We start from the raw sequence: 25,926 nt of genomic DNA on the forward strand, positions 1-25,926 counted from the left end.
GCTACAACAATTCGACTATTCGAAATCAGCAAGAAGGAACTTGGTCGAATCAGAGGAAGCCCTCTTACCAAGGAAACCAAAGAGGTGGTGCTGCAGGTAGAGGAAGAGGTGGTGGTCGAAAGCCTGACAAGAGTCGCATTCAATGTTTCAACTGTCAGAAGTATGGTCATTATTCGACAGCTTGTCCAGAAAAGAATAAAAGTCAAGAAAATGATGCAAAGCTTGCAAAACAAGAAGAAGAAGAGATGTTGCTGATGGTCACAACAAAAGATGAAGATAAATTCAAGGACCAATGGTACTTGGATTCAGGATGCTCATCACACATGTCTGGATGGAAAGATTGGTTTGTCAACATAAAACCCACAATGAAGAACATGGTGAAATTTGCAAATGACAATACTCTAGCAGCTAAAGGTATTGGTGATGTAATGATTACGAGGAAATATGGAAAGAGGTCAATAATTTCCAATGTGTTGTACATACCAGGCATGAAGAGCAACTTACTCAGCATTGGGCAGTTGGTCGAAAAGAACTACAAGGTTTTGATCGAAGACAAGATGATGAGAGTTGTCGACGCAAGTGGGAAGTTAATCTTGAAGGCTCCTATGTCACAGAATAGAACCTTCAAGATCGAACTCAATATGATGGAGCACGAGTGCCTTGCAACTGCAGCCAGCAGAGATGAATGGATATGGCACTACCGACTAGGCCATCTCAACTTCAATGACATCAGAGAGTTGAAAAGAAGAAATATGGTTTCATACCAGAAATCGACATTCCAAGAGAGGTGTGTGAGGAATGTGTACAGGCAAAGCAACACAAGAGCAGCTTCAGCAAGGATGCAGGAAACAAGTCGAAGGCAATCCTTGATGTCATATAGTCTGATGTATGTGGACCAATCCAGGTGGATTCGAATGGAGGTAACAAATACTTTGCTACATTCATAGATGATTTTAGTCGAAAACTATGGACTTACCTGATCAAGAAGAAAAGTGAAGTGATCTAGGTATTTGCCAAGTTCAAATCTATGGTCGAAAGACAAAGTGGTCGAAAGCTCAAGGTTTTGAGAATTGATGGTAGTGGAGAATATGTGTCGAAAGACTTCGACATGTTATGTGAGAAAGAAGGGATTATACATGAGGTGGTGCCACCCTACACTCCACAACAGAATGGAACTGCAGAAAGGAAGAATCGAACCATCATGAATATGGTGAGAAGTATGTTAAAAGGAAAGCATATACCTAAAGAATTTTGGGGAGAAGCAGTGTCGACTGCAACATACATTCTGAACAGATGTCCGACGAAGAAGCTAGAAGGAATTACTCCAAAAGAATGTTGGTCTGGTGTGAAGCCTAGCTTGATTCATCTGAAGGTATTTGGATCTATAGCACATAGACATGTGCCAGATCAGTTAAGAAGAAAACTTGATGACAAGTCGAGTCAAATGATTCTTATAGAATATCATTCGACTGGAGGATACAAGTTGTTCGACCCAGTGAACAAGCAGGTAGTGATCAGCGGGGACGTGATCATAGATGAGCTTAAAGAATGGTATTGGACTGAAAATGTCAAGAAGGATTCAGTGAGAATTTTTTATGACGAACCAGCTACTGAAGTCGAAAGAGAAGAAGTTCGACAAGAAGAGGTCAAAGGTGATGCAGGACCAGGCAGACCTCAGAGAACAAGACACATGCCTGCAAGGTTGCAATAATGTGTGATTACATCAGATGATGTAGTCAATGATGAAGGTGAGTTGGTACATTACGCTTTCTACGCAGATGTCGAACCTGTCAATGCAACTGAGGCATTGAAGGATTTGAAGTGGGTAAAAGCTATGAATGAAGAATTGAAGTCCATCGAAGACAACAATACTTGGTCACTTGTCGAATTGCCTCAAGGCAAGAAGGCAATTGATGTGAAGTGGGTATACAAGGTGAAGTGTAATCCCAAAGGTGATGTGACTCGACACAAGGCATGGCTTGTGGAAAAAGCATTTCTTCAGAAGGAAGGAATTGACTTCGATGAGGTTTTTGCACCCGTTGCCAGGATCGAAAAGATTAGGTTGGTTGTTGGTCTGGCGAACATGAACAATTGGCACATGTGTCAGATGGACGTTAAATGTGCATTCCTAAAAGGACCCTTAGACGAAGAAGTCTATGTTGCACAACCAGTTGGGTTTGTGAAACATGGCGAAGAGAGAAAATGTACAGGCTGCATAAAGCCCTGTATGGACTGAAGCAAGCTCCAAGAGCTTGGAATAAGAAGATCGACAATTTTCTAAGGGAGAAAGAATTTGTGAAGTGCACAACTGAACATGGGGTATATGTAAGAAGAAGCAAGAGTGAATTGCTTATACTATGTCTCTATGTTGATGACTTGTTGATAACAGGTAGCTGCAAGAAAGAGATCGAAGGCTTTAAAGGTGATCTCAGCAAGGAATTCGAAATGTCGGATTTGGGAGAAATTTCATACTTCCTTGGCATCGAATTCTACAAGAGTAATAGAGGCTTGATGATGCATCAAAGAAGATATGCAAGTGAAATTCTCAAGAGATTTAAGATGGAAGAATGCAATTCGACTTCGACACCTGCTGAAACAAGATTGCAATTGTCGAAGAACCCAGATGAAGAGGATGTCGACCTAACCCAATACAGAAGACTTATTGAGTCATTGAGATACCTTTATCACACAAGATATGACTTAGCATACAGTGTAGGTATGATAAGTAGATTCATGCCGAAGCCAAAGGTATCGCACCTAGCAGCGGCGAAGAGGATACTGAGGTATCTGAAAGGAACTATCGACTATGGCATTTTGTTTCCTACAGCTGATAAGGGAAAAGAATGCAAATTAGTGGGTTATACCGACTCAAGTTGGTGTAGTGATATTGAGGATCGAAAATCCACAGTTGGTTATGTGTTTATGCTAGGTGGTGCACCAGTTGCTTGGAGTTCGAGGAAGGAACCAGTAGTGGCACTATCATCGTGCGAAGCAGAGTATATAGTTCCTTCTCTTTGGGCATGTTAAGCAACATGGATGGTGAACTTGGTCGAAGAGATGACAGGGAAAAATCATGGAGCAATTACCATGAAGATCGACAGCATGTCAGTTATCAATCTGGCGAAGAACCCGATAGCACATGGTCGAAGCAAGCACATCGAAATGAGATTCCACTATCTTCGAGAGCAGGTAGCTAAAGGGAAGATGAATTTGGAACACTGCAGAAATGAGAATCAGATTGCAGATATCATGACGAAGGGAGTGTTGGTCGAAATATTCAGAAGACTAAGAGCTATGATGAATGTAGATAGCTTAGACACAATGAATCAGGTGGTGTGTTAATTTGTAAATTTTTTGTGTCGAAGCAGGTTGTTGCTCGAACACAAGGTGTGTCGAAGTGTGTAACAGTTTGTTACACATAAATTTGTTTTAGATCTAGATAGATTTGATTTAGATTTAAAATAGATTAGATTTGATTTAGTTCCAAAATAGGTATTTTGGGCTTTTATAGTTTTGGGATTTGACTTAGGGAGAAAGCTAACCTAAATCTATAAATAGGGAGTAACCCTCATTATTTTGTAATCAAGTCATTAACCTATATTCACAGAAGTTGCAGTTGCAAGTGAATATGGGCAGAGAAAAACTCTGCAGAAAATACTTTCTTCTTCTCTTTTAATTTTCGCAAACCCTAATCCTACTTTTGTTCTTATTTTTCTTCATTGTCATCTTTAACGATAAGGAATTACCCAAAGGTTTGAGAGTATAATTCTAACAAAAATACCCAAACAATGAAATGCCAGCTTTATTCCATTCCGCTTCGCTATGTTCCGCTCCATTTCGCTCCACTCCGTTTATTTTTCTCTATCCAAACATAGTCTAAAATTACACTTTTTTATATATATATATATATATATATATATATATATATATATATATATATATATATATATATATATATATATATATATATATATATATATATATGATTTAAAAGAGTACAAAAATTAGGACATACAGGTAAAACATTTGACATTTGAGATGAAGTATATTGTTTTGTGTTTGACAAATTAATATTTAAAGTTCTATTATAACAAACAAATTTCTTCCTTGATTGAAGCCCCGAGTCGTTTCAAAGAAAGTTTCTTCTTTGTCCATTTAACATCTTTAAGAACTTCATAAACTTTTTCTGATCTCTATATTTATAAAGGTCTATGGTGGTGTCGCAGATGTAAAGAATTGCGCAAGTATTATTGCGTGTAGGACCAAAATTATCAATTTTTCCCCATATTGAAATAAATTACGTGAAATAATTTGATACATCAAGTGTACCTTATTAAAATCGAGTTAGATCATCTTAAATGTCAGAGATTTGAAAGACATCTCCCATTGGAGAAATGGTTTTCTAAATTCTTCTAGATTTTTCTTGCATTACCAATCTATAAATTAATTTAGCAATGTTATCCGAGATGGATCGTTGAAATTATGAGAGGTCAATGTTATTGCAACGACTTCTTAGGTGAAATAGGTCATTGGTTAGGGAGGGTTAAAGGAAAGTGTCATATAAAAATTGAATTTATTCTTTGAAATCAAAAATATTTTTATAGCACGATCCCAAAATTAATAGTTATTGTTATCAAAGTATAGGGGTAACCAATATAAGAGAGGAAGTCCCATTTAAATTAATAAGTAAGAATTTGAGGCATTAGAGGAGAAATCAACAAAAAAAAAAAATCAACTATTGATGTGTAACTGAAAAAGAAAGGATTGGAAAATACCTGATACCATGTTAAGATAAAAGGAGAAGACAAAGAAAATTATAATATACCTCATTATCTATTACTAAAGAAAGAAAATTATCATATTTTATCATCTACACTTAAATGATAGGTATAAAAAAAATTAAAAACTAACTATGATGCAACTGAATAGCAACCTAACCGCTAATTACAACAACTAATCATAAGTTTAAGAAAATAATAAGCAAATATATTCAGTAGCTAGAGCTAGAGTCTGATGATTTAAACAACAGAGAATTATCATTCATATCCACTAATCTCAAAGAATAATCAAATTTCACTATCTCTGGCCCCAAGACACATTAATCCTTGATTATTCTAAACCAACTTCATTATTTACCTTACTTTAGTCACAATTTTTAGTTTCTTTTGTTCATTAATCTTTTAAACTCAATCATGTAATTTCCAAAGTCTAAACTATATTTATGCCATACATTTTCTATTGAACAAGTGGCTTTACCAAGTGAATAATTCCAAAAGGGAATGGAACTATATACTCAAAAACAGTTGTCAAGTTTTCATTTGAAATACTAATAAACAAATATTTGTTTACATGATTTGAAAAATAAACAACTAGTCATGCCAAGAACATACAAATATATGGATTTCAAAGATGAAAGCAACATATATGGTATCCACTTTCTTCATATAGCTTAGGTGTCTCACTTTGTTCTAATCCAAAACAAACATAGCTTTAGTACTTTATAAGTTAACTGTCTCAACCAACAACTTGTGAGTTTTTCTAATGGGAGAGAGTTCTATGAACCTTGTAGAAAGTGCAACAAGAAACAACAAAATGGAAGAAGTTGAAAGAGAAGAAGAACAAGAACAAGAAATGGATCCAGAAAGTAATAATCCACTACATCAGACACTGATCAAGAGAAACAGAACATTATCTTCAAATCCACTTGCTCTTGTTGGTGAAAAAGTTTCCTACATAGAAAGCTTAGACTATGAGTAAGAACTAAGAACTCAAATAATGGCCTATTATTATATATTATTTTCCATCAAAAATAAATCATTATTTTGACTTTGTTTAATGATGCAGGATTAATGAGAATGATTTATTCAAACATGGATGGAGAAGTAGATCAAGAGTTGAAGCATTACAATACATATTCTTGAAATGGTTACTTGCATCTCTTGTTGGATTTCTCACTGGTATTATAGCTACACTTATAAATCTTGCTGTTGAGAACATTGCTGGATACAAGTTTTTGGCTGTTCTTCAATACATCAATGGAGAAAGGTTAGATTTTAGAGCAACTTTTTTTTTTTTAGTTTCTAAGAAAATTTGACTTCAAAAAAAGTGATTTTGCATTGATATGCATGGTACAGGTACTTGACAGGTTTCCTATATTTTGCGGGAGTTAATTTCGTCTTAACATTTGTTGCTGCTATTCTGTGTGTGTGTTTTGCACCAACTGCAGCTGGACCTGGAATACCTGAAATCAAAGCTTATCTTAATGGTGTGGATACACCAAACATGTTTGGTGCTACAACATTAATAGTTAAGGTAGGTAGAATGTTTGGTTGTCTTGTTTCTTGCTCTACTTCAATTCTCCCAGGTCATTCATTTGTAATGCAGTCAAAATCTTTCAAGCAATTGACTTTTAGGTGACCCTTGAATCAACATCAGATTGTCAAGACTTCAAGTTTGTCATTTCAATCTTGATTAAATAGTCATCAATGTTTTAACGGTGTCAACTACACGAGTTTTTGACCGCATATAATTCAAATCATGTGGAAATAATATTTTGAAAGATGGGGAAATACTTTTTTTAGATCTATGCTTCCAGAGAGAAATTTATTGCTTCCAATTATCTAGATGGATTATACTTCCAAAATTTATTACTTCTTTTATATTGAGGACTCAAAAAGATTGATATTTTAATATATATAAATTTATGTTCTACTTAATTTTGTTGATCTATCCATAAAAGAGATGCAGATAGTTTTATTGATTGCAGCACTGATTTTTGCAATAATGCATATAATAAATTAATAATAGAGCAATTATGGTGACCCGGCAATGATTTATAATATGCAGAAAAGGAAAGTATGCATATGGATGGATTATGATTTATGATACAAGTGTTGTTGACTTCAATCATTTAGTGCTTGCAATTTGTCTAATGAATGACAAAATCATGAGGGTCAATAGCATTATCTAGATCCACAGTACAAGCATTATTTCATGTAATATCTCTCATACATTTGCTTTTGTAGATAATTGGAAGCATTGGAGCTGTCTCAGCAGGCCTAGATCTTGGGAAAGAAGGACCCTTGGTACATATAGGAAGCTGCATTGCTTCCTTACTAGGCCAAGGAGGCCCTGACAATTACAGAATCAAATGGCGCTGGCTACGATATTTTAACAATGATTGCGACCGTCGTGATCTTATTACCTGCGGTGCATCCTCAGGAGTTTGTGCAGCTTTCAGATCCCCTGTTGGTGGAGTTCTCTTCGCCCTTGAAGAGGTAGCAACCTGGTGGAGAAGTGCTCTTCTATGGAGAACATTTTTTTGTACTGCTGTTGTGGTGGTAGTGCTTAGGGCCTTCATTGAAATCTGCAACTCAGGGAAATGTGGCCTTTTCGGTGCAGGCGGGCTGATCATGTTTGATGTTAGCAATGTCACTGTTAGGTACCATGTGATGGATATCCTACCGGTTGTAGTCATTGGAATCATTGGAGGGTTATTGGGAAGCCTTTATAATCATCTTCTACACAAGGTCCTCAGACTCTACAATCTCATCAATCAGTAAGCAATTATATACAATCTTAGTCTCAACATATTGCATAGCATGAACTTGAAAAGTTGCAAAAATAACTGAAAAGTTAATCACACGACTTCATTTTCTATACTGAACACATGCATTACCTGATAAAGAATCTATTAATTTGCCAGTTGCTGTCAATGAAGATATAAACATGCAAGTGCTCAACAGTTTACATTTAAAAAAACAAGTCTTAGATGTAATTTTTGTCCCTCTATTTTGTTTCACTAATAATTTTGGTTCTCCTATTTCTAAATTCACGATTTTAATTTTGTGATTTAAATCCACTATTTCAGTCTCCCCATTTATAAAATGTCTAACATTTTCTCAACCTATCTATTTTGAGGCTGAATTTTGATGACATAACAAATGAGATGTTTATGTGGAACTCTGTTGATGACATCACAATGTCAATGCGATTTTTTAATTAATATTCATTTGATCAAAATATGCATTAATTATTATCACAAAAGCAATCAAAAAATGAAAAAAAGAAACAGCAAAGGAAAACATTTAAGGCGTCAAATGAAGTAAACATGTGGTAATATCTTAATTATATAATATTACTGAGGGAGCATCTACCTCTGATTATTGCAGGAAAGGAAAAGTGCATAAAGTCCTCCTAAGTCTTGCAGTAGTACTCTTCACATCAGCATGTCAATATGGTCTCCCATTCCTAGCAAAATGCACCCCATGTGATTCATCGCTTAGAGACGCAGAATCCGTTTGCCCCACCAATGGAAGGTCTGGAAATTTTAAACAATTCAATTGCCCACCTGGCCAGTACAACGATCTTGCTACTCTTCTGCTTACCACTAATGACGATGCTGTTCGAAACATATTCTCAACAAACACGCCTCATGAATACCAACCCTCCTCCCTCATAATTTTTTTTGTGCTATATTGCATATTAGGACTAATTACTTTCGGAATTGCTGTGCCAACTGGACTCTTCCTCCCAATCATCCTTATGGGCTCGGCTTATGGCCGCCTTCTTGGTATGTTTATGGGACCTCATACGAAAATTGACCAAGGATTGTTTGCAGTACTTGGTGCAGCCTCCCTCATGGCTGGTTCCATGAGGATGACTGTGTCGCTTTGTGTGATCTTCCTTGAACTTACTAGCAATCTTCTCCTACTACCAATAACAATGATTGTTCTCCTAATAGCCAAAACTGTTGGAGACTGCTTCAACCCTAGCATCTATGAGATTATACTGCATTTGAAAGGCCTTCCTTTCATGGATGCAAATCCTGAATCATGGATGAGAAACCTCACCGTTGGCGAGCTTGTAGATGTAAAACCGGCAGTGATTTCCCTCCAGGGAGTAGAAAAGGTAGCAAAGATAGTAGATGTATTGAAAAACACTACACATAATGGTTTCCCAGTGATGGACGATGGGGTAGTACCGCCAGTAGGACAGGCCAACGGGGCAACAGAATTGCATGGACTAATTCTAAGAGCACACCTTATTCAAGCATTAAAGAAGAAGTTCTTCTTGAAAGAGAGAAGAAGAACAGAGGAATGGGAAGTGAGACAGAAATTTACCTGGGTAGAGCTGGCTGAGAGAGAAGGGAAAATTGAAGAGGTGGCTATAACGAGAGAAGAAATGGAGATGTTTGTTGATCTACATCCTCTCACCAATACAACTCCATTTACTGTGCTAGAGAGCATATCAGTAGCAAAAGCGATGATCCTCTTCAGGCAAGTTGGACTTCGACATCTGCTTGTAGTTCCGAAATACCAAGCATCGGGGGTAAGTATATTTAACACAAATTAGAAATGTTAATATATTATTTCCTAGTGGCATATGAGGAGCAATATTAAACTCATGGATAATATTTAATTATTCGAAAATGAACATATATGACTAACCTTATCAAGTCATCTCACAGGTATCCCCTGTTGTTGGGATTTTGACCAGACAAGATCTATTGGCCTACAACATTCTGACAGTCTTTCCTCACCTGGCGAAATCTAAAAGCAGACAGAAGAGAAATTGAAGCTTTCCCAGTCATTGAATGGCCAGCAGCTTTTTTGGGCCAAATTGGTTTATTAAAATCATAAGTGTTATTCCTCAGTTTTGTATTCTTAAATCAACATTTTGGACATGGATATGATACAAATGCGATGAAAAACTATATCCATTAAATTATTTCTATAGAATTTATCAAATGATATAACAAATTCCTTTTTTCGATCAGTACAAAACATGAAACTGCTATTAAATTTATCGGTTTCTTTCTTCGACGCAAAATTTGACGGTGCTGACTCATGTGCTCATTTATGTCTAGCACCTCCTTGCACATGTTTTTTCTTTTTCTTTCCTGGTTTCTTTATCTGAGGGCCCCTCTTGAACACTGCCAGAATTTCAATGCTGCAAACAATTGGCAAGGGACAAATTAATATCTTAACTTGGGGAGGAGGGGAATCTATAATAGTATACCCAATCAACCGCACGCACATTGTGTCCAAAATTTATTTTTATAGATAAAAAACTTCAATTGTATAAAATATTAATTTGAGGAGGAAAAAGCTCCATGGAACGTGGCATGGATAATATGTATAGAATACATTATATGGAGATGGGAAAAACACTGTCTTTAGGAACCATCCTGTAGCTCAAATTAAAATATGAACTAACAATTAGCGGTCAACTTTGTTACATTGGTTCAATGTTTAGAGTAAAGACACACAGCCTGTATGCCGTAAGATTTGAATAACAGATATCAAGTTAAATTTAGGTTGCACCAGCATGACTTTCAGATTAGTCCATCACTATGTTTGACGGATCAAATGTGATATAAACATGAGATGTTTAGCACTTCCCAGGCATAATAATAGTATATTGTAGTGTTATCTGGAGAAAAGAGGAGACTGTAAAGGGTGGGGGAGTGCTCACTCGTCAGTACTGTTAGAAACAAATTGAGTTCAAGTATACATCTTATCTGTCCAAATGCAATATTAAGTTTCCCAGGTGTCCCCATGATTCGCATTCTTTATTTAGTGATTCTTAGAAATTGGGCTGGGTCTTACTCAACACCTCAAAATGGCTTAAAAGGTCAGGGCTGCTCAAGCATTATAAGCACTACTGAGGCATTCTTTAAACAATGTGAGACTCTCAAATCTCAATACACCCCCTCACGCACAAGTTGCGCAGATTAAGCATGGACTAATGTGGATGGGATAACAGGGATCTCAGCATACCATCACATCCAGGGGAAGACATATGGAGCATGCGAGTGGAATAATATAGATTTAGGCCCAATAACAAATTTAGGATAAGCTTTGATATCATCTTAAAACTTAAGTTGAGTCTAAAATTCTAAATCAACCCCACAACACCGGCTTGTGGGGTGAGGACATTTCAAACCTTAAAAGCACTACTTAGGTCATTTGTCTCTACGTGATGTGGGACTCTCAACAGACCTCCTCCCATACACAAAATTGGACATTTGAAGTATGGACTAATGCGGGTGGAACAATAGGATCTTAATAGTAATAATGTTTCACAAGTCTAACTATATGAATATGCTCTCCCCCATCTAAAGACTCTACATTAGGTCAAAAGCTCTCCCTCATTCTTTCCCACACACACCAAAACACAACTACGCCTGTGATTATGCACCAGAAAATAAAGGAATAGCTATGAGCATTATAGAAATATATTTTATATTTTCTACTATTTGATGAGAATTACATATGCTGTATTTATAGACTGCATAAGGCAGAATTTGAAAGAGAAATCTGACCTAAGAATCAAGGGAATTAATTTCCCATGAATGCTGATTCTAATTACAGAAAAGAACAGGAAGTAATAACTAATTAATTACATTAATCTTAATCCTTAATGAGCTGTACAAACAGAATCATTTGATTCTGTATTAACTATTCCACACTCCCCCTCAATCTGGGTGGTAGATGTCTATCATACCCAGATTGGATCTGATATTCTCGTATATGTTCCTTGAAAGGGCTTTTGTTAGAATGTCTGCAGTTTGCTGGCATGATGGAATATAGTTAACACTTATAACTTCATGATCAATTTTCTCCTTGATGAAGTGTCGGTCTATCTCCACGTGCTTTGTTCTATCATGCTGTACCGGGTTCTTAGCAATGCTAATAGCAGCCTTGTTATCACATAATATCTTCATGGGGTGATTGGTAGGAATTTTGATCTCATCTAGCATTCGCTTAAGCCAAATTCCTTCACAAATACCTTGTGACATAGCTCTGAATTCAGCTTCTGCACTACTCCTGGCCACAACAGATTGTTTCTTGCTTCTCCAAGTTACCATATTACCCCATACAAATGTGCAGTAGCCTGTAGTCGATTTCCTGTCAGATAAACATCCCGCCCAATCAGAATCGGTGTAGACTTCAATACCTCTGTTTGAGTTCTTTTGAAAATAAAGTCCTCGGCCCGGCGTACCTTTTAGGTATTGGAGAATTCTGTTCACATTTCTCATGTCATTTTCAGTTGGATTTGACATATAACGACTAGCCATGCTTACAGCAAAACCAATGTCCGGTCTGGTGTGTGTTAGATAGATTAGTTTTCCTACTAGACTTTGATATCTATCTTTATTAGCTGGTACATCCTCGTCTTCACTCCTTTTTACTTGTTCTATGGGAGTATTGGCAGCTTTGCATCCAAGCATACCTGTTTCTTGAAGTAAATCCAAAGTGTACTTCCTTTGAGAAACTGATTTCTTCTAACTCTCCATTTAGAAATGCATTCTTTATGTCTAGTTGGTGTAGGGGCCAATCTAGATTTGCTGCCAGAGATAGTAGAACCCGGACAGAATTGAGCTTCGCAACAGGTGCAAAAGTCTCCTCATAATCCACCCCATATGATTGTGTGAATCCCTTAGCAACCAACCGAGCTTTGTACCTGTTTATACTCCCATCAGCATTGTGTTTAATTGAAAATATCCACTTGCATCCTACTGCTTTCTTCCCTTCTGGTATAGCAGTGATCTCCCATGTGCCATTTCTTACAAGTGCTTGAACTTCTTCAGTTACAGCTGCTGCCCATTCAGGTTTCAGCAATGCTTCTTGAATATTATTTGGAATTTCTATGTTGTCAACAGCTGCTACAAAGGACCTGTAACTTTGTGATAGTTTACCATAGGAGATATATTTTTCAATAGGGTGTTTAGTGCAAGTTCTAACCCCTTTTCTCATAGCAATAGGAATATCAATATCTGCTGTATCAACATGTTCAGAGTTAGGAAGAATATTACCTGTGGGAACTTCATTTTCTAGAGCCTGGTTTGACTCATGGCCTTGCATTGGAGATATGCTTGACTCTACCTCCTTCCTCCTTTTATAACAAAAACCCTTCCAATTACCTGTTTTTGGATCACAATCCTGTTGAGATGTGGTTGAGATTATAATTGGTCCTGTTTCCGTCATAACTTCATTTGTCCTTTCACTCGGCTGAATGTTAGAGGTTTGTTCTGGTAATTTTCCAGCTGGTTTAGACATAGGTTCGGCTGATTGAGTGTTGTCGGTTTGGTCTGGTAAGATTTTGTCATGTTCGGTTAGTTCAAGAGGCAAAAGTTGGTATTCTGAATTTACGATATGCTCCCCCTGAATACCATTTTTGGTGTAATAGGGTTGATTTTCAAAGAAGGTTACATCCATAGTGTGGTAAAATTTTTTGGTATGGGGAGAGTAACACCTATATCCCTTTTGGTGAGGGGAGTAACCAAGAAAAATGCATTTGATGGATTTTGGGTCTAATTTGCTTCGGTGAGGGTTGAGGTTATGGACAAAAGTTGAGCATCCAAATATTTTTAATGGAATAGAGGAAAATATTTTGCTGGTTGGAAATAGGTTTTGAAGTGTGGAGAGTGGGGTCTTAAAGTTAAGGATACGGGAGGGCATTCGATTTATAAGGTGAGTTGCGGAAAGGACAGCTTCTCCCCAAAAGTGTTGTGGGACATTTGTGGCTAACATGATTGATCTAGTCACTTCCAAAAGGTGTCTATTCTTCCTTTTCGCTACTCCATTTTGTTGGGGGGTGTCCACACACGAGCTTTGGTGAACAATTCCAACCTTTTGAAGATAGGAATTTAGAGCAAGGTTGCAATACTCACGACCATTGTCAGTTCTAAGTATCTGAATATTGCTTTGGAATTGTGTTTGTACCATCTTATGATAAATTTCAAATATTCTCCCTACTTCTGATTTTTCCTTCATTAGAAACACCCAGGTAACACGTGTGTGATCATCAATAAAGGTGACAAACCATCTCGAGCCTGTAATGTTGCGGACTCGTGATGGTCCCCATACATCACTATGAATTAATGAAAAAGGTTTGGAGGGTTTATAGGATTGGGGTGGGTAATGGTTTCGGGTATGTTTAGACAATTGGCAAATTTCACACCGAAAATATTCCTTGTTTTTATTGAATAAAGAGGGAAACATTTTTTCCAAGTATATGAAATTTGGGTGGCCTAATCTTTAGTGCCACATCATTACAGGATTATCATCACTTGAAACTACAGCTGCAACATGATAATTATTCTTGAGTTTTGCTTCTGATTTTTCCACTTGAAGGAGGTAGAGTCCAGCACACTCTTCAGCATTGCCAATCGTCTTCCCCGACTCCAAATTCTGAAATTCACACAAGTTAGGGAAGAATTTAGTAACACATTTCAAATCTCTTGTAATCTTGCTAATAGACAGCAAGTTACAATCCAATTTAGGCACATACAAAACAGAGTCAAGTGTAATATTTGGTGAAATGACAATTGACCCTTTACCCATGACCTTAGAATGTGTACCATCAACTATTCGAACATTATAGTTATAGGGACATGGAGAATAACTACTAAACAAAGTAAAATCACCAGTCATGTGATCTGAAGCCCCTGAGTCAACAATCCATGATTTTGTTTTGTGAAAAATAGAAATCAAAGTGTTCTGAATGTGCTTGAGTGAGTAAAGCACTCAGCATCCATAATATTTATACACTATATAATTAATTACATATTATGTTTACAAGGAGAAATAAATAATAGTCCAACTTCCTAAATGCATGAATCTAAATATACATGAACCTAAAACTTAAATGCTCTTTTTAATGGAAAACATACAATGTATTTTTTCTATTTCCAACACTCCCCCTCAAGCTGGTGAATAAGTATTCTCCATTCCCAGCTTGGATATAATTCGTTCAAAATTTGAGCAACTCAATCCTTTTGTGAGAATATCCGCAAGTTGCCCATGTGAGGACACATATGGGGTGCAAATCAGCCCGCTGTCAAGCTTCTCCTTAATGAAGTGTCTATCAACCTCAATATGCTTAGTTCGATCATGTTGAACTGGATTATGTGCTATACTGATAGCTGACTTATTATCACAGTAGAGCTTCATGGGTCCTTCCCATTTGATTTTCAAATCTTCTAAAATAATTTTAAGCCAAAGTAATTCACAAATGCCTTGTGCCATGGCTCGAAATTCAGCTTCAGCACTAGAACGTGCTACTACATTTTGCTTCTTACTCCTCCAAGTCACAAGATTTCCTCCAAGAAAGGTGCAATACCCTGTAGTGGATCTTCTATCAACAATTGATCCTGCATAGTCTGCATCAGTGTAGGCCTCAAGTGTTGTATTTCCATTTCTTTTGAACAAAATCCCTCTTCCTGGAGTTCCCTTGAGATACTGCAGGATTCTATGAACTGCTTGTAAATGGATCTCTTTAGGACAGTGCATGAACTGACTAACCATACTTACAGCATATGCAATATCAGGTCTAGTGTGAGACAAGTAAATTAATCTCCCAACTAGACGTTGATACATTTCTTTATCTACTGCAACATCTTCTTCTGTATTACCCAATTTAAGATTTGGATCCATAGGAACGCTCGCTGGTTTACACGTTGTTTTTCCTGTCTCTTTGAGTAAATCTGTAATGTATTTTTGTTGTGATATAAAAATGCCTTTTCGGGAATGTGCCACCTCGATTCCCAAGAAGTACTTCAGCTTTCCAAGAGCTTTTATTTCAAACTCCTTAGCCAAACAATGACTCAAGATCTGTTGCTCCTTCCAATCATCTCCAGTCATTATAATGTCATCCACATATACTAACAAAACTGTTACTCCCCCTTGTGGCGAGTGTTTGATGAACAAGGTGTGATCCCCTTGACTTTGCCTGTACCCCAAGGATGTCATAACCTTAGTGAATCTTCCAAACCATGCTCGAGGTGATTGCTTTAGGCCATATAACGCCTTTTTCAACCTGCAAACTGTATTGTCAGACACATTTTTTTCATACCCCGGTGGTACCTGCATATAAATCTCCTCCTCAAGTTCCCCATGTAGGAAAGCATTCTTCACATCAAATTGTTGTAAATTCCAACCATAATTGGCAGCAAGTGACAAAATTACTCTCACTGTATTCATCTTCGCAACCGGTGCAAATGTCTCTGAGTAGTCAATTCCATAGGTTTGTGTAAACCCTTTGGCAACCAACCTGGCTTTATATCTTTCGATTGATCCATCAGCCTTATATTTTACCGTGTACACCCATTTGCATCCAACTGGCCTCTTTCCTTCTGGTAAAGTCACTATCTCCCACGTTCCATTCTTCTTCAGTGCGTCCATCTCAATATTCATGGCTTGCTTCCATTTTTCATCAGACAATGCCTCAGAAACATTAGTAGGTATGGAAGTAGCGTTAAGGTTTGTAAGGAAGGCTCTATGGGTAGGTGAGAATTTTTGAAAAGAAAGATAGTTTGAAAGGGGATATAAAGGTTGTTTGGTGCATTTTCTGCTACCTTTCCTAATAGCAATTGGAAGGTCTAGGTCATCATCTGTTGTTTGAGTCATAATTTTATCCTGCAATTCAGAAGAATTAATTACCTCATTTGAAGGAGTCGAGTCAGGCTCTTGAACTTGTGTCGATTCAGGAATGGCCTTTGACTTTCTCATGTAAACCAGATTCTTTCCATATCTCACATCCACTCCAGGTTCACGTTCAACTACTGGTATATTTGATTGATTTGACTCAACTCCCAGTTCTTCAGGCTCAGATGGGTTTGGTACAAGTGTGTTTAACTCAAAACCAGAAATATCGGGTCTATTTGACTCGAAACTGGAAGAATTAGGTGGATTTGACTCGAGACCAGGGAGATTGAGTGTATTTGAGTCATGACCAGATGTATTTGACTTATTACTAGACAAATTAAGTGTATTTGACTCAAGACCAGAAAGATCGAGACTTTCAAGCTTATCTTCCTTAAAACTCTCCCCCTGAAGATAAGGTTGAGTGAAGTACGGTTCCTCTTCATGGAAGGTTACATCCCGCGACACAAAGAATCTTTTAGATGGAGGATGAAAACACTTATATCCCTTTTGAGTAGAGGAATAACCGACAAAAACACATCTTAGGGCTCTAGGATCGAGTTTTTTCCTGTCTTGACTATGCACATGGACAAATGAGACACACCCAAAGATTCGAGGTTTGAGATTACTACTTGTTGACAAATTTGGATAGAAGGAAGAAAGAACATCCATAGGACTCTTGAACCCTAATACTCTAGAGGGTAATCGATTAATAAGATATGTGCTAGTGAGAACGGCCTCCCCCCATAAATATTTGGGAACATTTTTATGGAACAATAGTGCTCGGGTTTGGTCTAATAGATGCCCATTTTTTCTTTCTGCGATTCCATTTTGTTGTGGTGTTTTAACACAAGAAGACTCATGGACAACTCCCTCTTTTTGACAGAAAGAAATAAGAACATGATTGAAGTACTCTTTTCCATTATCAGACCTAAGTCTTTTAATGTTTACTCCAAATTGATTTTTAATCATGTAGAAAAACTTTGGAAAAACAGTACTGACGTCAGACTTGTTTTGGAGTAAAAATACCCAAGTAACCCGGGTACAATCATCTATAAAAGTCACAAACCACCTAGCACCTGTTACATTTGGATTAGTAGAGGGACCCCAAACATCTGAATGAATAAGATAGAAAGGGGAAAGACTTCTTTTGTTGTTTAATGGAAATGGTAAACGCTTATGTTTAGCAAACTCGCACACATCACAATGAAGACTTTCAATATCTACCTTATTGAATAAAGACGGAAACAAAACTTTAATGACTCCAAAAGAAGGATGACCTAATCGACAATGAAAAAGAAAGATTTTTTCCTTTTTGGAGAGTATTGACTCTGACATAAATGAGTGAGACAAGTTGACATTTGTACAGTGACCTGGTTCTTCAAGATAGTAAAGGCCATTCCTTTCTCTAGCACGTCCAATCGTCTTTCCCGAGTCCTTATCCTGAAATATACAACAATCATTAAAAAAAGTCACACTACAGGATAAATCATTTGTAAGTTTTTGTATGGAGACAAGGTTCATGGATAGCTTCGGAACATGGAGAACCCTTTTTAAGGTTATAGAATGATTTATTTGAATATCTCCAAAGCCGGCTACAGTTACAAGAGTACCATCAGCAGTAGAAATTTTTTTATTACTGGGACAAGGGGAATACGTGGAGAACTGTTTTGAAGAGGGTGTCATGTGGTCTGTGGCTCCTGAATCTAATATCCAAAATAAATGAGAAGGTGTTTCTGAGACATGAAATCCAAATGAGAGTGGAAGCTTACCAGAATACGCCACACTACAATTACTTGATGATTTTTCCATACCAGAAAATGCAGAGACAGCGGCTGGAACAGTGCAGACAGCGGCTGGAACTTGCAAACACCGGCTGGAACTTGCAGACAGTTGCTGGAACTGTGTAGACAGCGGCTGGAACGGTGTAGATAGCGGCTGGAACGGTGTAAACAGCGGCTGAAAAATGTGCAGAATTGTACCAACGGCTGCAGAAAACTGTATGAAACAGTACGGACGGCTGCCGGAAAAGTATAGATAGCGTTTAATTGAAAAAACTTGACAGCACGTGTTGCCCAGTCAAGATTTAAGGGTTCTGACAGCATAAAAGTGCCCGGTCAGATTTCTAAATACTGATATTAGCGGAAGTAGAGTCCTCTAGATTAGGAGCTCTGATGCCATGTGAAAAATAGAAATCAAAGTGTTCTGAATGTGCTTGAGTGAGTAAAGCACTCAGCATCCATAATATTTATACACTATATAATTAATTACATATTATGTTTACAAGGAGAAATAAATAATAGTCCAACTTCCTAAATGCATGAATCTAAATATACATGAACCTAAAACTTAAATGCTCTTTTTAATGGAAAACATACAATGTATTTTTTCTATTTCCAACATGTTTTTTCCTTAATAGTGCTTAGAGCATGTAAGTAATTACCTCTTTGAGCCACTACAGCAATACCATTTTTTTCTGCAGTTAACATGGTTTGCTGAAGGAGTTTTTGAAGAGCCTGCATTTGTTCTTTGCTAAAAGGAGATGAGTTAGAGTATACCTCAGCTTCTTGATTGTTAAATGCTGTGTTACCTCTGCCCTCCTTGCCTTTGAACAATTTGGTCTCCGAAGGTTTTCCATGTATGATCCAACATGTTTCCTTTGTGTGGCCTGGTCTCTTGCAGTGGTCACACCAGGGGCGGGTTTTCTTTTGTGGTGGCCGGGGCTGATTCCCTCTTGCTGCCATTGCAGAGCTCTCGCTGTACAAAACTGAGTTGGGTGTTCCCAACATGATTTTCTTCCTGCTTTCTTCCCTTCTCACTTCTGAAAAGGCTTCTCGAATTTTGAGAAGTGGTTTGGTTCCAAGGATCCTTCCACGAACTTCATCTAGGTCCTTGTTTAGCCCTAATAGGAATTTGTAAATCCTATCTTTTTCCACCAGCTCCTTATACTTCTTTTGATCTTCTGTACAACACCATGTAACCTCTTCATATACGTCGAGTTGCTGCCAGTGTTTGTTAAGTATATTAAAATACTCAGTAACAGAAGATTCTCCCTGTCGAAGGTCATGAAGAATGCTTTTAATCTCAAATATGACAGATGTATTGTCAACATTTGAGTATGTTTCTTTCACTGCATCCCATATCTCTTTTGCAGTGTCATAGAACATGAAATTTTCACCAATTTCATTTGTCATGGTATTGAGCAGCCATGACATTACTTGGCTGTTCTCAAGTTTCCATTTCTGAAAGTTTTTGTCTCCTTTTTCGGGACATTTAGAATCTCCTGTAGTGTAGCCTTCCCTTCCTTTTCCTTCGAGGAAGATCTTGACTGACCTTACCCATTGGGTATAGTTTTGACCATTTAATTTATGGCCTGTGATGAGGTGAGTGAGCCCTTCGTGTGAACTGGTCGGAAATGATCCAGTCTCCACTTTGAGTGATTCATCGGCTTTGGGATCCTCCATCGTTTGGCAGCACTAGTTTAGGGATGGTTCAGATCGTGCTCTGATACCATATAGAAATATATTTTATATTTTCTACTATTTGATGAGAATTACATATGCTGTATTTATAGACTGCATAAGGCAGAATTTGAAAGAGAAATCTGACCTAAGAATCAAGGGAATTAATTTCCCATGAATGCTGATTCTAATTACAGAAAAGAACAGGAAGTAATAACTAATTAATTACATTAATCTTAATCCTTAATGAGCTGTACAAACAGAATCATTTGATTCTGTATTAACTATTCCACAAGCATGATGACACAGTACATTGTACTTGCATGATCTTCAGAGAAACAAAAGAGTATAGAACTTTAAAAATATAAGTGCTATAGAAAACTAGGTTAAAATATATTTTTGTTCCTTTATTTTAAATTTTTGTTTCAGTTTGATCATGTAAGTTATAAATGTTTAAATTGGGTCCCTTATCTTTATTTTTGGTTCAATGTGGTCCTCGCCATTTAAATTGAGTTATAAATGGACCACATTGATATACCTTTTGTAAAATAAGGGACCATTCAGAACAAAAAAAAAAGGACTACGTGTTGTAACTTTCACATACTAAGAGATCGTTTCAGAATAAAAATAAAAGATTAGAGACTCAATTGAAACTTTTAAAAGTCAAGGGACCAAATCAAAACTAAAAAAATAAGATACCCAACTGAAATTTCTAATAGTAAAGAGACCAAAAACTGAATCTAAAAAATAAGATAAGAGACCAAATTGTACTTTAACCTAAAAACTATATAAAGACTTAAGTTTACAAAGCTGAAATGCAAAAAAATGAAATTCTGGGAACAACGTAAAAAGGAAAATTAATTAACTCCAGTTTTTTTTTTTTGCAAGAATAAAGATCGTAAGATTTAATAAATACTGTAAGTATAGATAAACAAATTATGAGAATTTGAAGGAAAAATACCTTTGAGTACCAGGAAAAAAATTAAAACCATGAGCTTTTTCCAAATACCATGTCTTATTTGACAATAATGACTTGCAGTCCTGTCAGACAGCAACTTTTAGAGTTAACATAGAGAATTCATGTTTGATAAAGTTTTGTTCGGACAGCAACTTTTAGAGTTAACAAAGTGCATCCAAATAAATATGACTATATGATCACAGAAATACCTCTTTAAAACTTTCCCATCCACAGCTTATATAAATAAGGGTTTGTGGCACCAATGGAGTAACGTCTGCCTCAGGTAATTTGCTTCTAATCTGGACAGAAGCTTCATTAGCACGTAAAATCCATGGTCTTTTCTCTTCTTGGACTGAGTTTGGGCTGCAGTAAACATGCACTAAATCAGACACTGACAGAGGGAAATATTTTCAAATTGACCAAACGTGATAAGTTCACAAAATAAACAACCGTCCGGATGATGACAAGGCTTTGCGGGCCACTAAGGATATATTCTTCAATGCATCAATAAGAGATGAATCCAGTCCTTTTCTAGGAGGATCAAAGACTATAACATCTGAGCCCACAAGCCACGAAAAAGGATCCTGTTACTTGCAAAGGATTCATACAATGAGTATGACAAGAAAAAAATATGAAACGCTATGCTTTATATCTTGGACTAAAATTATTTATCCTTTCTGTAAACAATCTTTGCATACATTGATGAAAGAGATACACATACAAAAATTTGAGTCGTGCTAATGATAGTTACATGAATCAGAAAAAATATTTTCATATTAAATGAAAGCATGAATATATGAAGAGGCTTCAGCTATCCAGTACTAACTTTTGAAGCATCTGCATGATGCCAAGTGATGCTGCTGCTAACGGTGGCAGGCAAGCGTCCAACTGTCTTCTCAAAAGATACCTTCGACTCTTTGTTAATCTCAACGCATTTGACGGATCTGTAAGACAACTAGAAACATAAATCTTCCAAATCAACTATGTTATGTAGCAGAGATTTAAAAAATAAATTCTAGAGGTTTAGAACTATGGGGTCTTGTCTTGCCTGCACTTTCTTCTGGCAGCTAATGATAACCCAATGACACCAGCTCCAGCATACAAATCAGTAACAGATGATTCATATGGAACATATTTCTGTAACTTCTGCAGCAAGGAGTCAAAAGCCTGATAATATAAAGCAAGAAAGATGTATTAGTTCTTTCATGGTTCAATGGCATAGTAACCCTCAGTGGTATGAGAACACCTGTCACTGGTATACACATGTGTGCATATCAACGAATGTTTGCATGCATCTTATTAATGTGATTTTCCTTTTGGTTGGATAATTCCAAATCACAGGCAGCTAAAAAGTAAAAACAGATATTGTATCCCGTCCAGATTGTCGGGCCCATATATGAAGGTCAATTTCAAGGCCTATTTATCAATGACCCAGATCAAAGGCCCGGGCCAGGAAAGGTTTATACCAGAAGGGATAGAAGGGGGCACAATAGTGAAGGCCAGAAATAACTTACTGATTTAGCAAGTTAGTTTTGCTAGAATGGATACTCGTGTATAGAAGAAGATTTTTAGGCTGGGAGGATAGAGAGAAATCATTGCTAGTATGACTCAGGTTGGTTTATTGGCTGTAAGCTTGGGCAGAAAATTCTTCTCTTTGGAGTCATGGACTCTGGGTAACTGAAGCACTTCGTTCAGAGCAGTCAATTTCTTTTCAGCTACTAGTTAGTGATAATAAAATATTTCATGTTGTTTCTGGTCTCCCTCACAGACAAATTCATGATACTCATTTCATGTTGATAATCTGAGACTATTATACAATACTCTTCGAAAAAAAGTACTTAAGTAATAAGTTAAAACTAGTAAGAGATCTTCTAAATATGTTTCTTACACGTACTAGAAGATTTCTTTCATATATGCTCAAATACTTACTGATGTAGCTAGACTATACTTGGGCATGTGAGTATGTATGTATGTATGTAAGTAAAATGTGTATGGTTTTGGGGCCTTGTGTCCATGCTTTGAGAGGAACTAATTCGGAAGATTTATTAAAAGCATATCCAAAATGTGAAATGTAAAGATCCATTGATTTAGAACCTTTACCCGTGTGTTTGCCTGGCCAAAACTAGAAGGGGCCAATGACACATCAATCCCACCAACACGTTCCCAAAAATCTCTCTCCCCAAGAAGATGTCTCCATCTATTCCCAAATATTATCTGCAACATCAAGTAAACCTTTTTCAAAGGTATATCTTTTGATAAAAACAATTGCACAAGCATAGTGTCATAGATTGTCTGGAAAAGTTATGAAGATCTGCATAAAAAAAAAATCTTAGAATAAAAGTAGCTTATTTTACATAATTAGTAAAATGGATAAATCAAGTTCAAGGGTCTCAAGCATTCAAAGGCTTCTCATCAAACATGTATTATCAACATCATTCCACTAAACCTCCAGTTCATAAGATATCATTAGCAAAATCGATCCAAATTATCATTTGAAAAATCAATCCAAATTATCAATTGCAAAGTCCAACTTTATATTCAGTCACATGTATAAAACTTAATTAAAGACTACAAGCTCTATTGTAACTTTTTTCTCCAGCAGTCATAGGATGTAAGTTGTAACCCACAGAAAAATTATTACTATAAATCAACAACTTCCATGACTTAAATCTACAGCATCCATATGATTTGCATTCAAAACCAGTTCACGAGCCAAGAGCCCTCCCTCATAACTTCCATTTTAATCAAATCTAGCCATTCATCTGTTTCACAAGAACAGGTTAAACTCACATTTTTATCAGAAGTCTGAAAGTTGGCCCATACAGAATGAATTAAATGAAGCCTGCTCTGTGGCCCACCATTTCTCCATAGAAACTGCAATCAATCAATTGAACCATCACATTTTAGGATAAAAGGGAAGTGTCAAGCAAGAGAATCTGCTACAGTAAAGACAATTATGGTAGAAAGGAATCAGCAAGCTTACATTTGCTAATGCATTCAGTTTGTCTGAACCATGGGAATTTTCCTTTCTAGAATTCCAAACCAATGTAACCTGAACCTTACCTAAAAGTTATGATTTTAAATTAAATAATGATTAATTTAATTCCGTTAACTAAAATAAAATATCCAATACATTTTTCCACATATTTCACGAGTCAGAGCAAAAAACCAACCATTCATATATCTTTGTGCAGCGGGAAGAGATGTGCTGTGTGTTGTCACAGCCATCTGTAAAAACACACCCACCATCAGTTAATTATCCTAATTTCAAAACTCGACAGTTAACTGCATGTATCATATAGGCATTCAATTTCTTATAAATGGTTCACCTGAACATATCGCAATTCACCAGTGCCTTCATCTTCAAGATATGGATCAACATCTAATTCAGTAATACCAAGATAATATGGAGGAAAAGCTAAATAAATATAAGAAACTGAAAATAAAAATACAATAAACACACAGGTAATAACAAAAAAGAAAATACCTTGTCTAAGCAGCTCCACAGCAGCATTAATATTAGGATGATGAGCTGCAATATTAATTAATATAGTTTCATGTCAACCAGAGAAAACATCAATGAAAAAGTCACATAACACAATGGCAGAAAAGTACATAGTGATTGAAACCAATTAAATAAGATAAGTTCCAACAGAATTTGTTACGAACCGAAAAATTCAATTGAAAAGAATGAATTGTTTTGTTGAAAGGTTTGAGAAAATATAAAAGAGAATAGAAGAGAAACCTCTCTTTCAAGGGTTTCCCCTTCCCAATAGAGTCACTACTCTATTCACAAATGATTACAAATTACAATTTAGAATACTCAATGATCATCTCTATATGTGTATTCTCCTATTTATAAATATACCTAAAACAACCTTAACTAACTAACTAACTATCTACTCTAACAACTTTTAACTATTTAACCACTCTGGTAAGCCATTATTATATATCCTTACAGAATTCCACTCACGATATTGATAGTGATCAAATATGTATTATTTTCTTAACCCCGTGCTTATTTTGTTTTATAATGAAACAAACATGTAAAACCAATTTGAATTATCTTCTAGATTAAGAAGTTTCTCAACTAAAATAAGTATTTAGTTCTATGTTTACTAAAGGAATAAAAGAAAGTAGCATATTGGTTATTAGTTGAGATATTATATTGTAGCTTAAGAAATTTCTTAACTAAAATAAGTCTTAGTATATCATCACAGTAATTTAACACTATATTATACTCCCTCTGGTCCATTGAAAAGATAATGTATCTGATCCATATATTGTCTAAATACATTAGTTATTCAATGTATCTAAATTTTTTTCTAGAGGGAGTAATTTATAATCAATGTTCTAATCTAATATATCTATCAAATAGACTAAAATTCAGGACCTTTGCATTGTGGAATGTCAACTACGTTATGAGTACCCTCCTCATAGAGTCCAATGAGAGGGCTGGTTGAAGAACCACGCACCGCCAATTTCGCTCGACACCTCCAACCCCACTGCAAAAAGAATCCCAAATAATCAAAATCAAATAAAGATTAGTTTTAGTATGTTTAGTTTTGAGGTACAAAAATGAAATTGAATTAGTGAATTTAGAAGAAGAATGAATGAAGATACCAAATTGCAAGTATCGAATGTGAAGTCCGTGACACCATATTTCCGAAAGAAATTGGTAGCGTCGTCCAAAATTACAGGACGGTGTAAGTTAAGCTCGTGCGTACATCCCGAACACCTGAATCAATTATCAAAAATTTCAAAAAAAAATGTAAAAATTCATGAGCGAAAAGAGGACGATAATTTGTTTGGAGTGGAGAGGGTGAAGCGTACGATTGGAAATGGGGGCAATGAAGTGCGCATTTTAGTGGCGGGGGCTGTGGAGTTGAAGAGATAGGGGTTGCAGTTGAGATTTGAGGAGGGGGAGGAGGTGGAGCGGTGGTGGCGTGACAGGTGAAGCGATGGAAAGACGGCGGTGGTGAGATGAGTCGGAGAGACATTTTCCGGTTTGGAGTTTGGAGGCGGGAATGGATAACAGAGTGTGCTAACAAAAAGTTCGAAAAGATATTTATCCAAA

General features: G+C 36.5%; 2 protein-coding genes across 5 annotated transcripts; one reads left to right on the forward strand and one right to left on the reverse strand.

Moving 5' to 3' along the window:
* Nucleotides 1–5,403: 5,403 nt before the first annotated feature.
* On the forward strand, nt 5,404–9,768 carry LOC131626907 (chloride channel protein CLC-b-like). Its single transcript, XM_058897740.1, has 6 exons — nt 5,404–5,753; nt 5,845–6,045; nt 6,135–6,312; nt 7,026–7,558; nt 8,172–9,330; nt 9,470–9,768. The coding sequence occupies exons 1-6, from the start codon at nt 5,542–5,544 to the stop codon at nt 9,575–9,577; spliced, it is 2,391 nt and encodes a 796-aa protein (XP_058753723.1). The 5' UTR covers nt 5,404–5,541; the 3' UTR covers nt 9,578–9,768.
* LOC131626908 (uncharacterized) lies at nt 8,021–25,926 on the reverse strand. 4 transcript variants are annotated; one of them, XM_058897743.1, is made up of 15 exons: nt 25,683–25,925; nt 25,473–25,587; nt 25,243–25,354; nt 24,332–24,381; nt 24,179–24,241; nt 24,023–24,077; nt 23,833–23,912; nt 23,640–23,723; nt 22,950–23,063; nt 21,898–22,016; nt 21,676–21,793; nt 21,300–21,433; nt 21,059–21,212; nt 20,853–20,932; nt 8,021–9,951 (listed from the first exon to the last, which is right to left on the reverse strand). In XM_058897743.1, the coding sequence occupies exons 1-15, from the start codon at nt 25,847–25,849 to the stop codon at nt 9,855–9,857; spliced, it is 1,542 nt and encodes a 513-aa protein (XP_058753726.1). In that variant the 5' UTR covers nt 25,850–25,925; the 3' UTR covers nt 8,021–9,854. The 4 variants fall into 4 exon arrangements, with proteins under 4 accessions (XP_058753726.1, XP_058753727.1, XP_058753725.1 ...); XM_058897744.1 differs by lacking the exon at nt 8,021–9,951 and adding an exon at nt 10,779–14,198 and having other exon boundaries at nt 24,179–24,210; nt 24,337–24,381; nt 25,683–25,926; XM_058897742.1 differs by lacking the exon at nt 8,021–9,951 and adding an exon at nt 10,779–14,198 and having other exon boundaries at nt 24,179–24,231; nt 24,337–24,381; nt 25,683–25,926.

Source organism: Vicia villosa, unplaced genomic scaffold, assembly GCF_029867415.1.
Source record: "Vicia villosa cultivar HV-30 ecotype Madison, WI unplaced genomic scaffold, Vvil1.0 ctg.000334F_1_1_1, whole genome shotgun sequence".
NCBI lineage: Eukaryota > Viridiplantae > Streptophyta > Magnoliopsida > Fabales > Fabaceae > Vicia > Vicia villosa.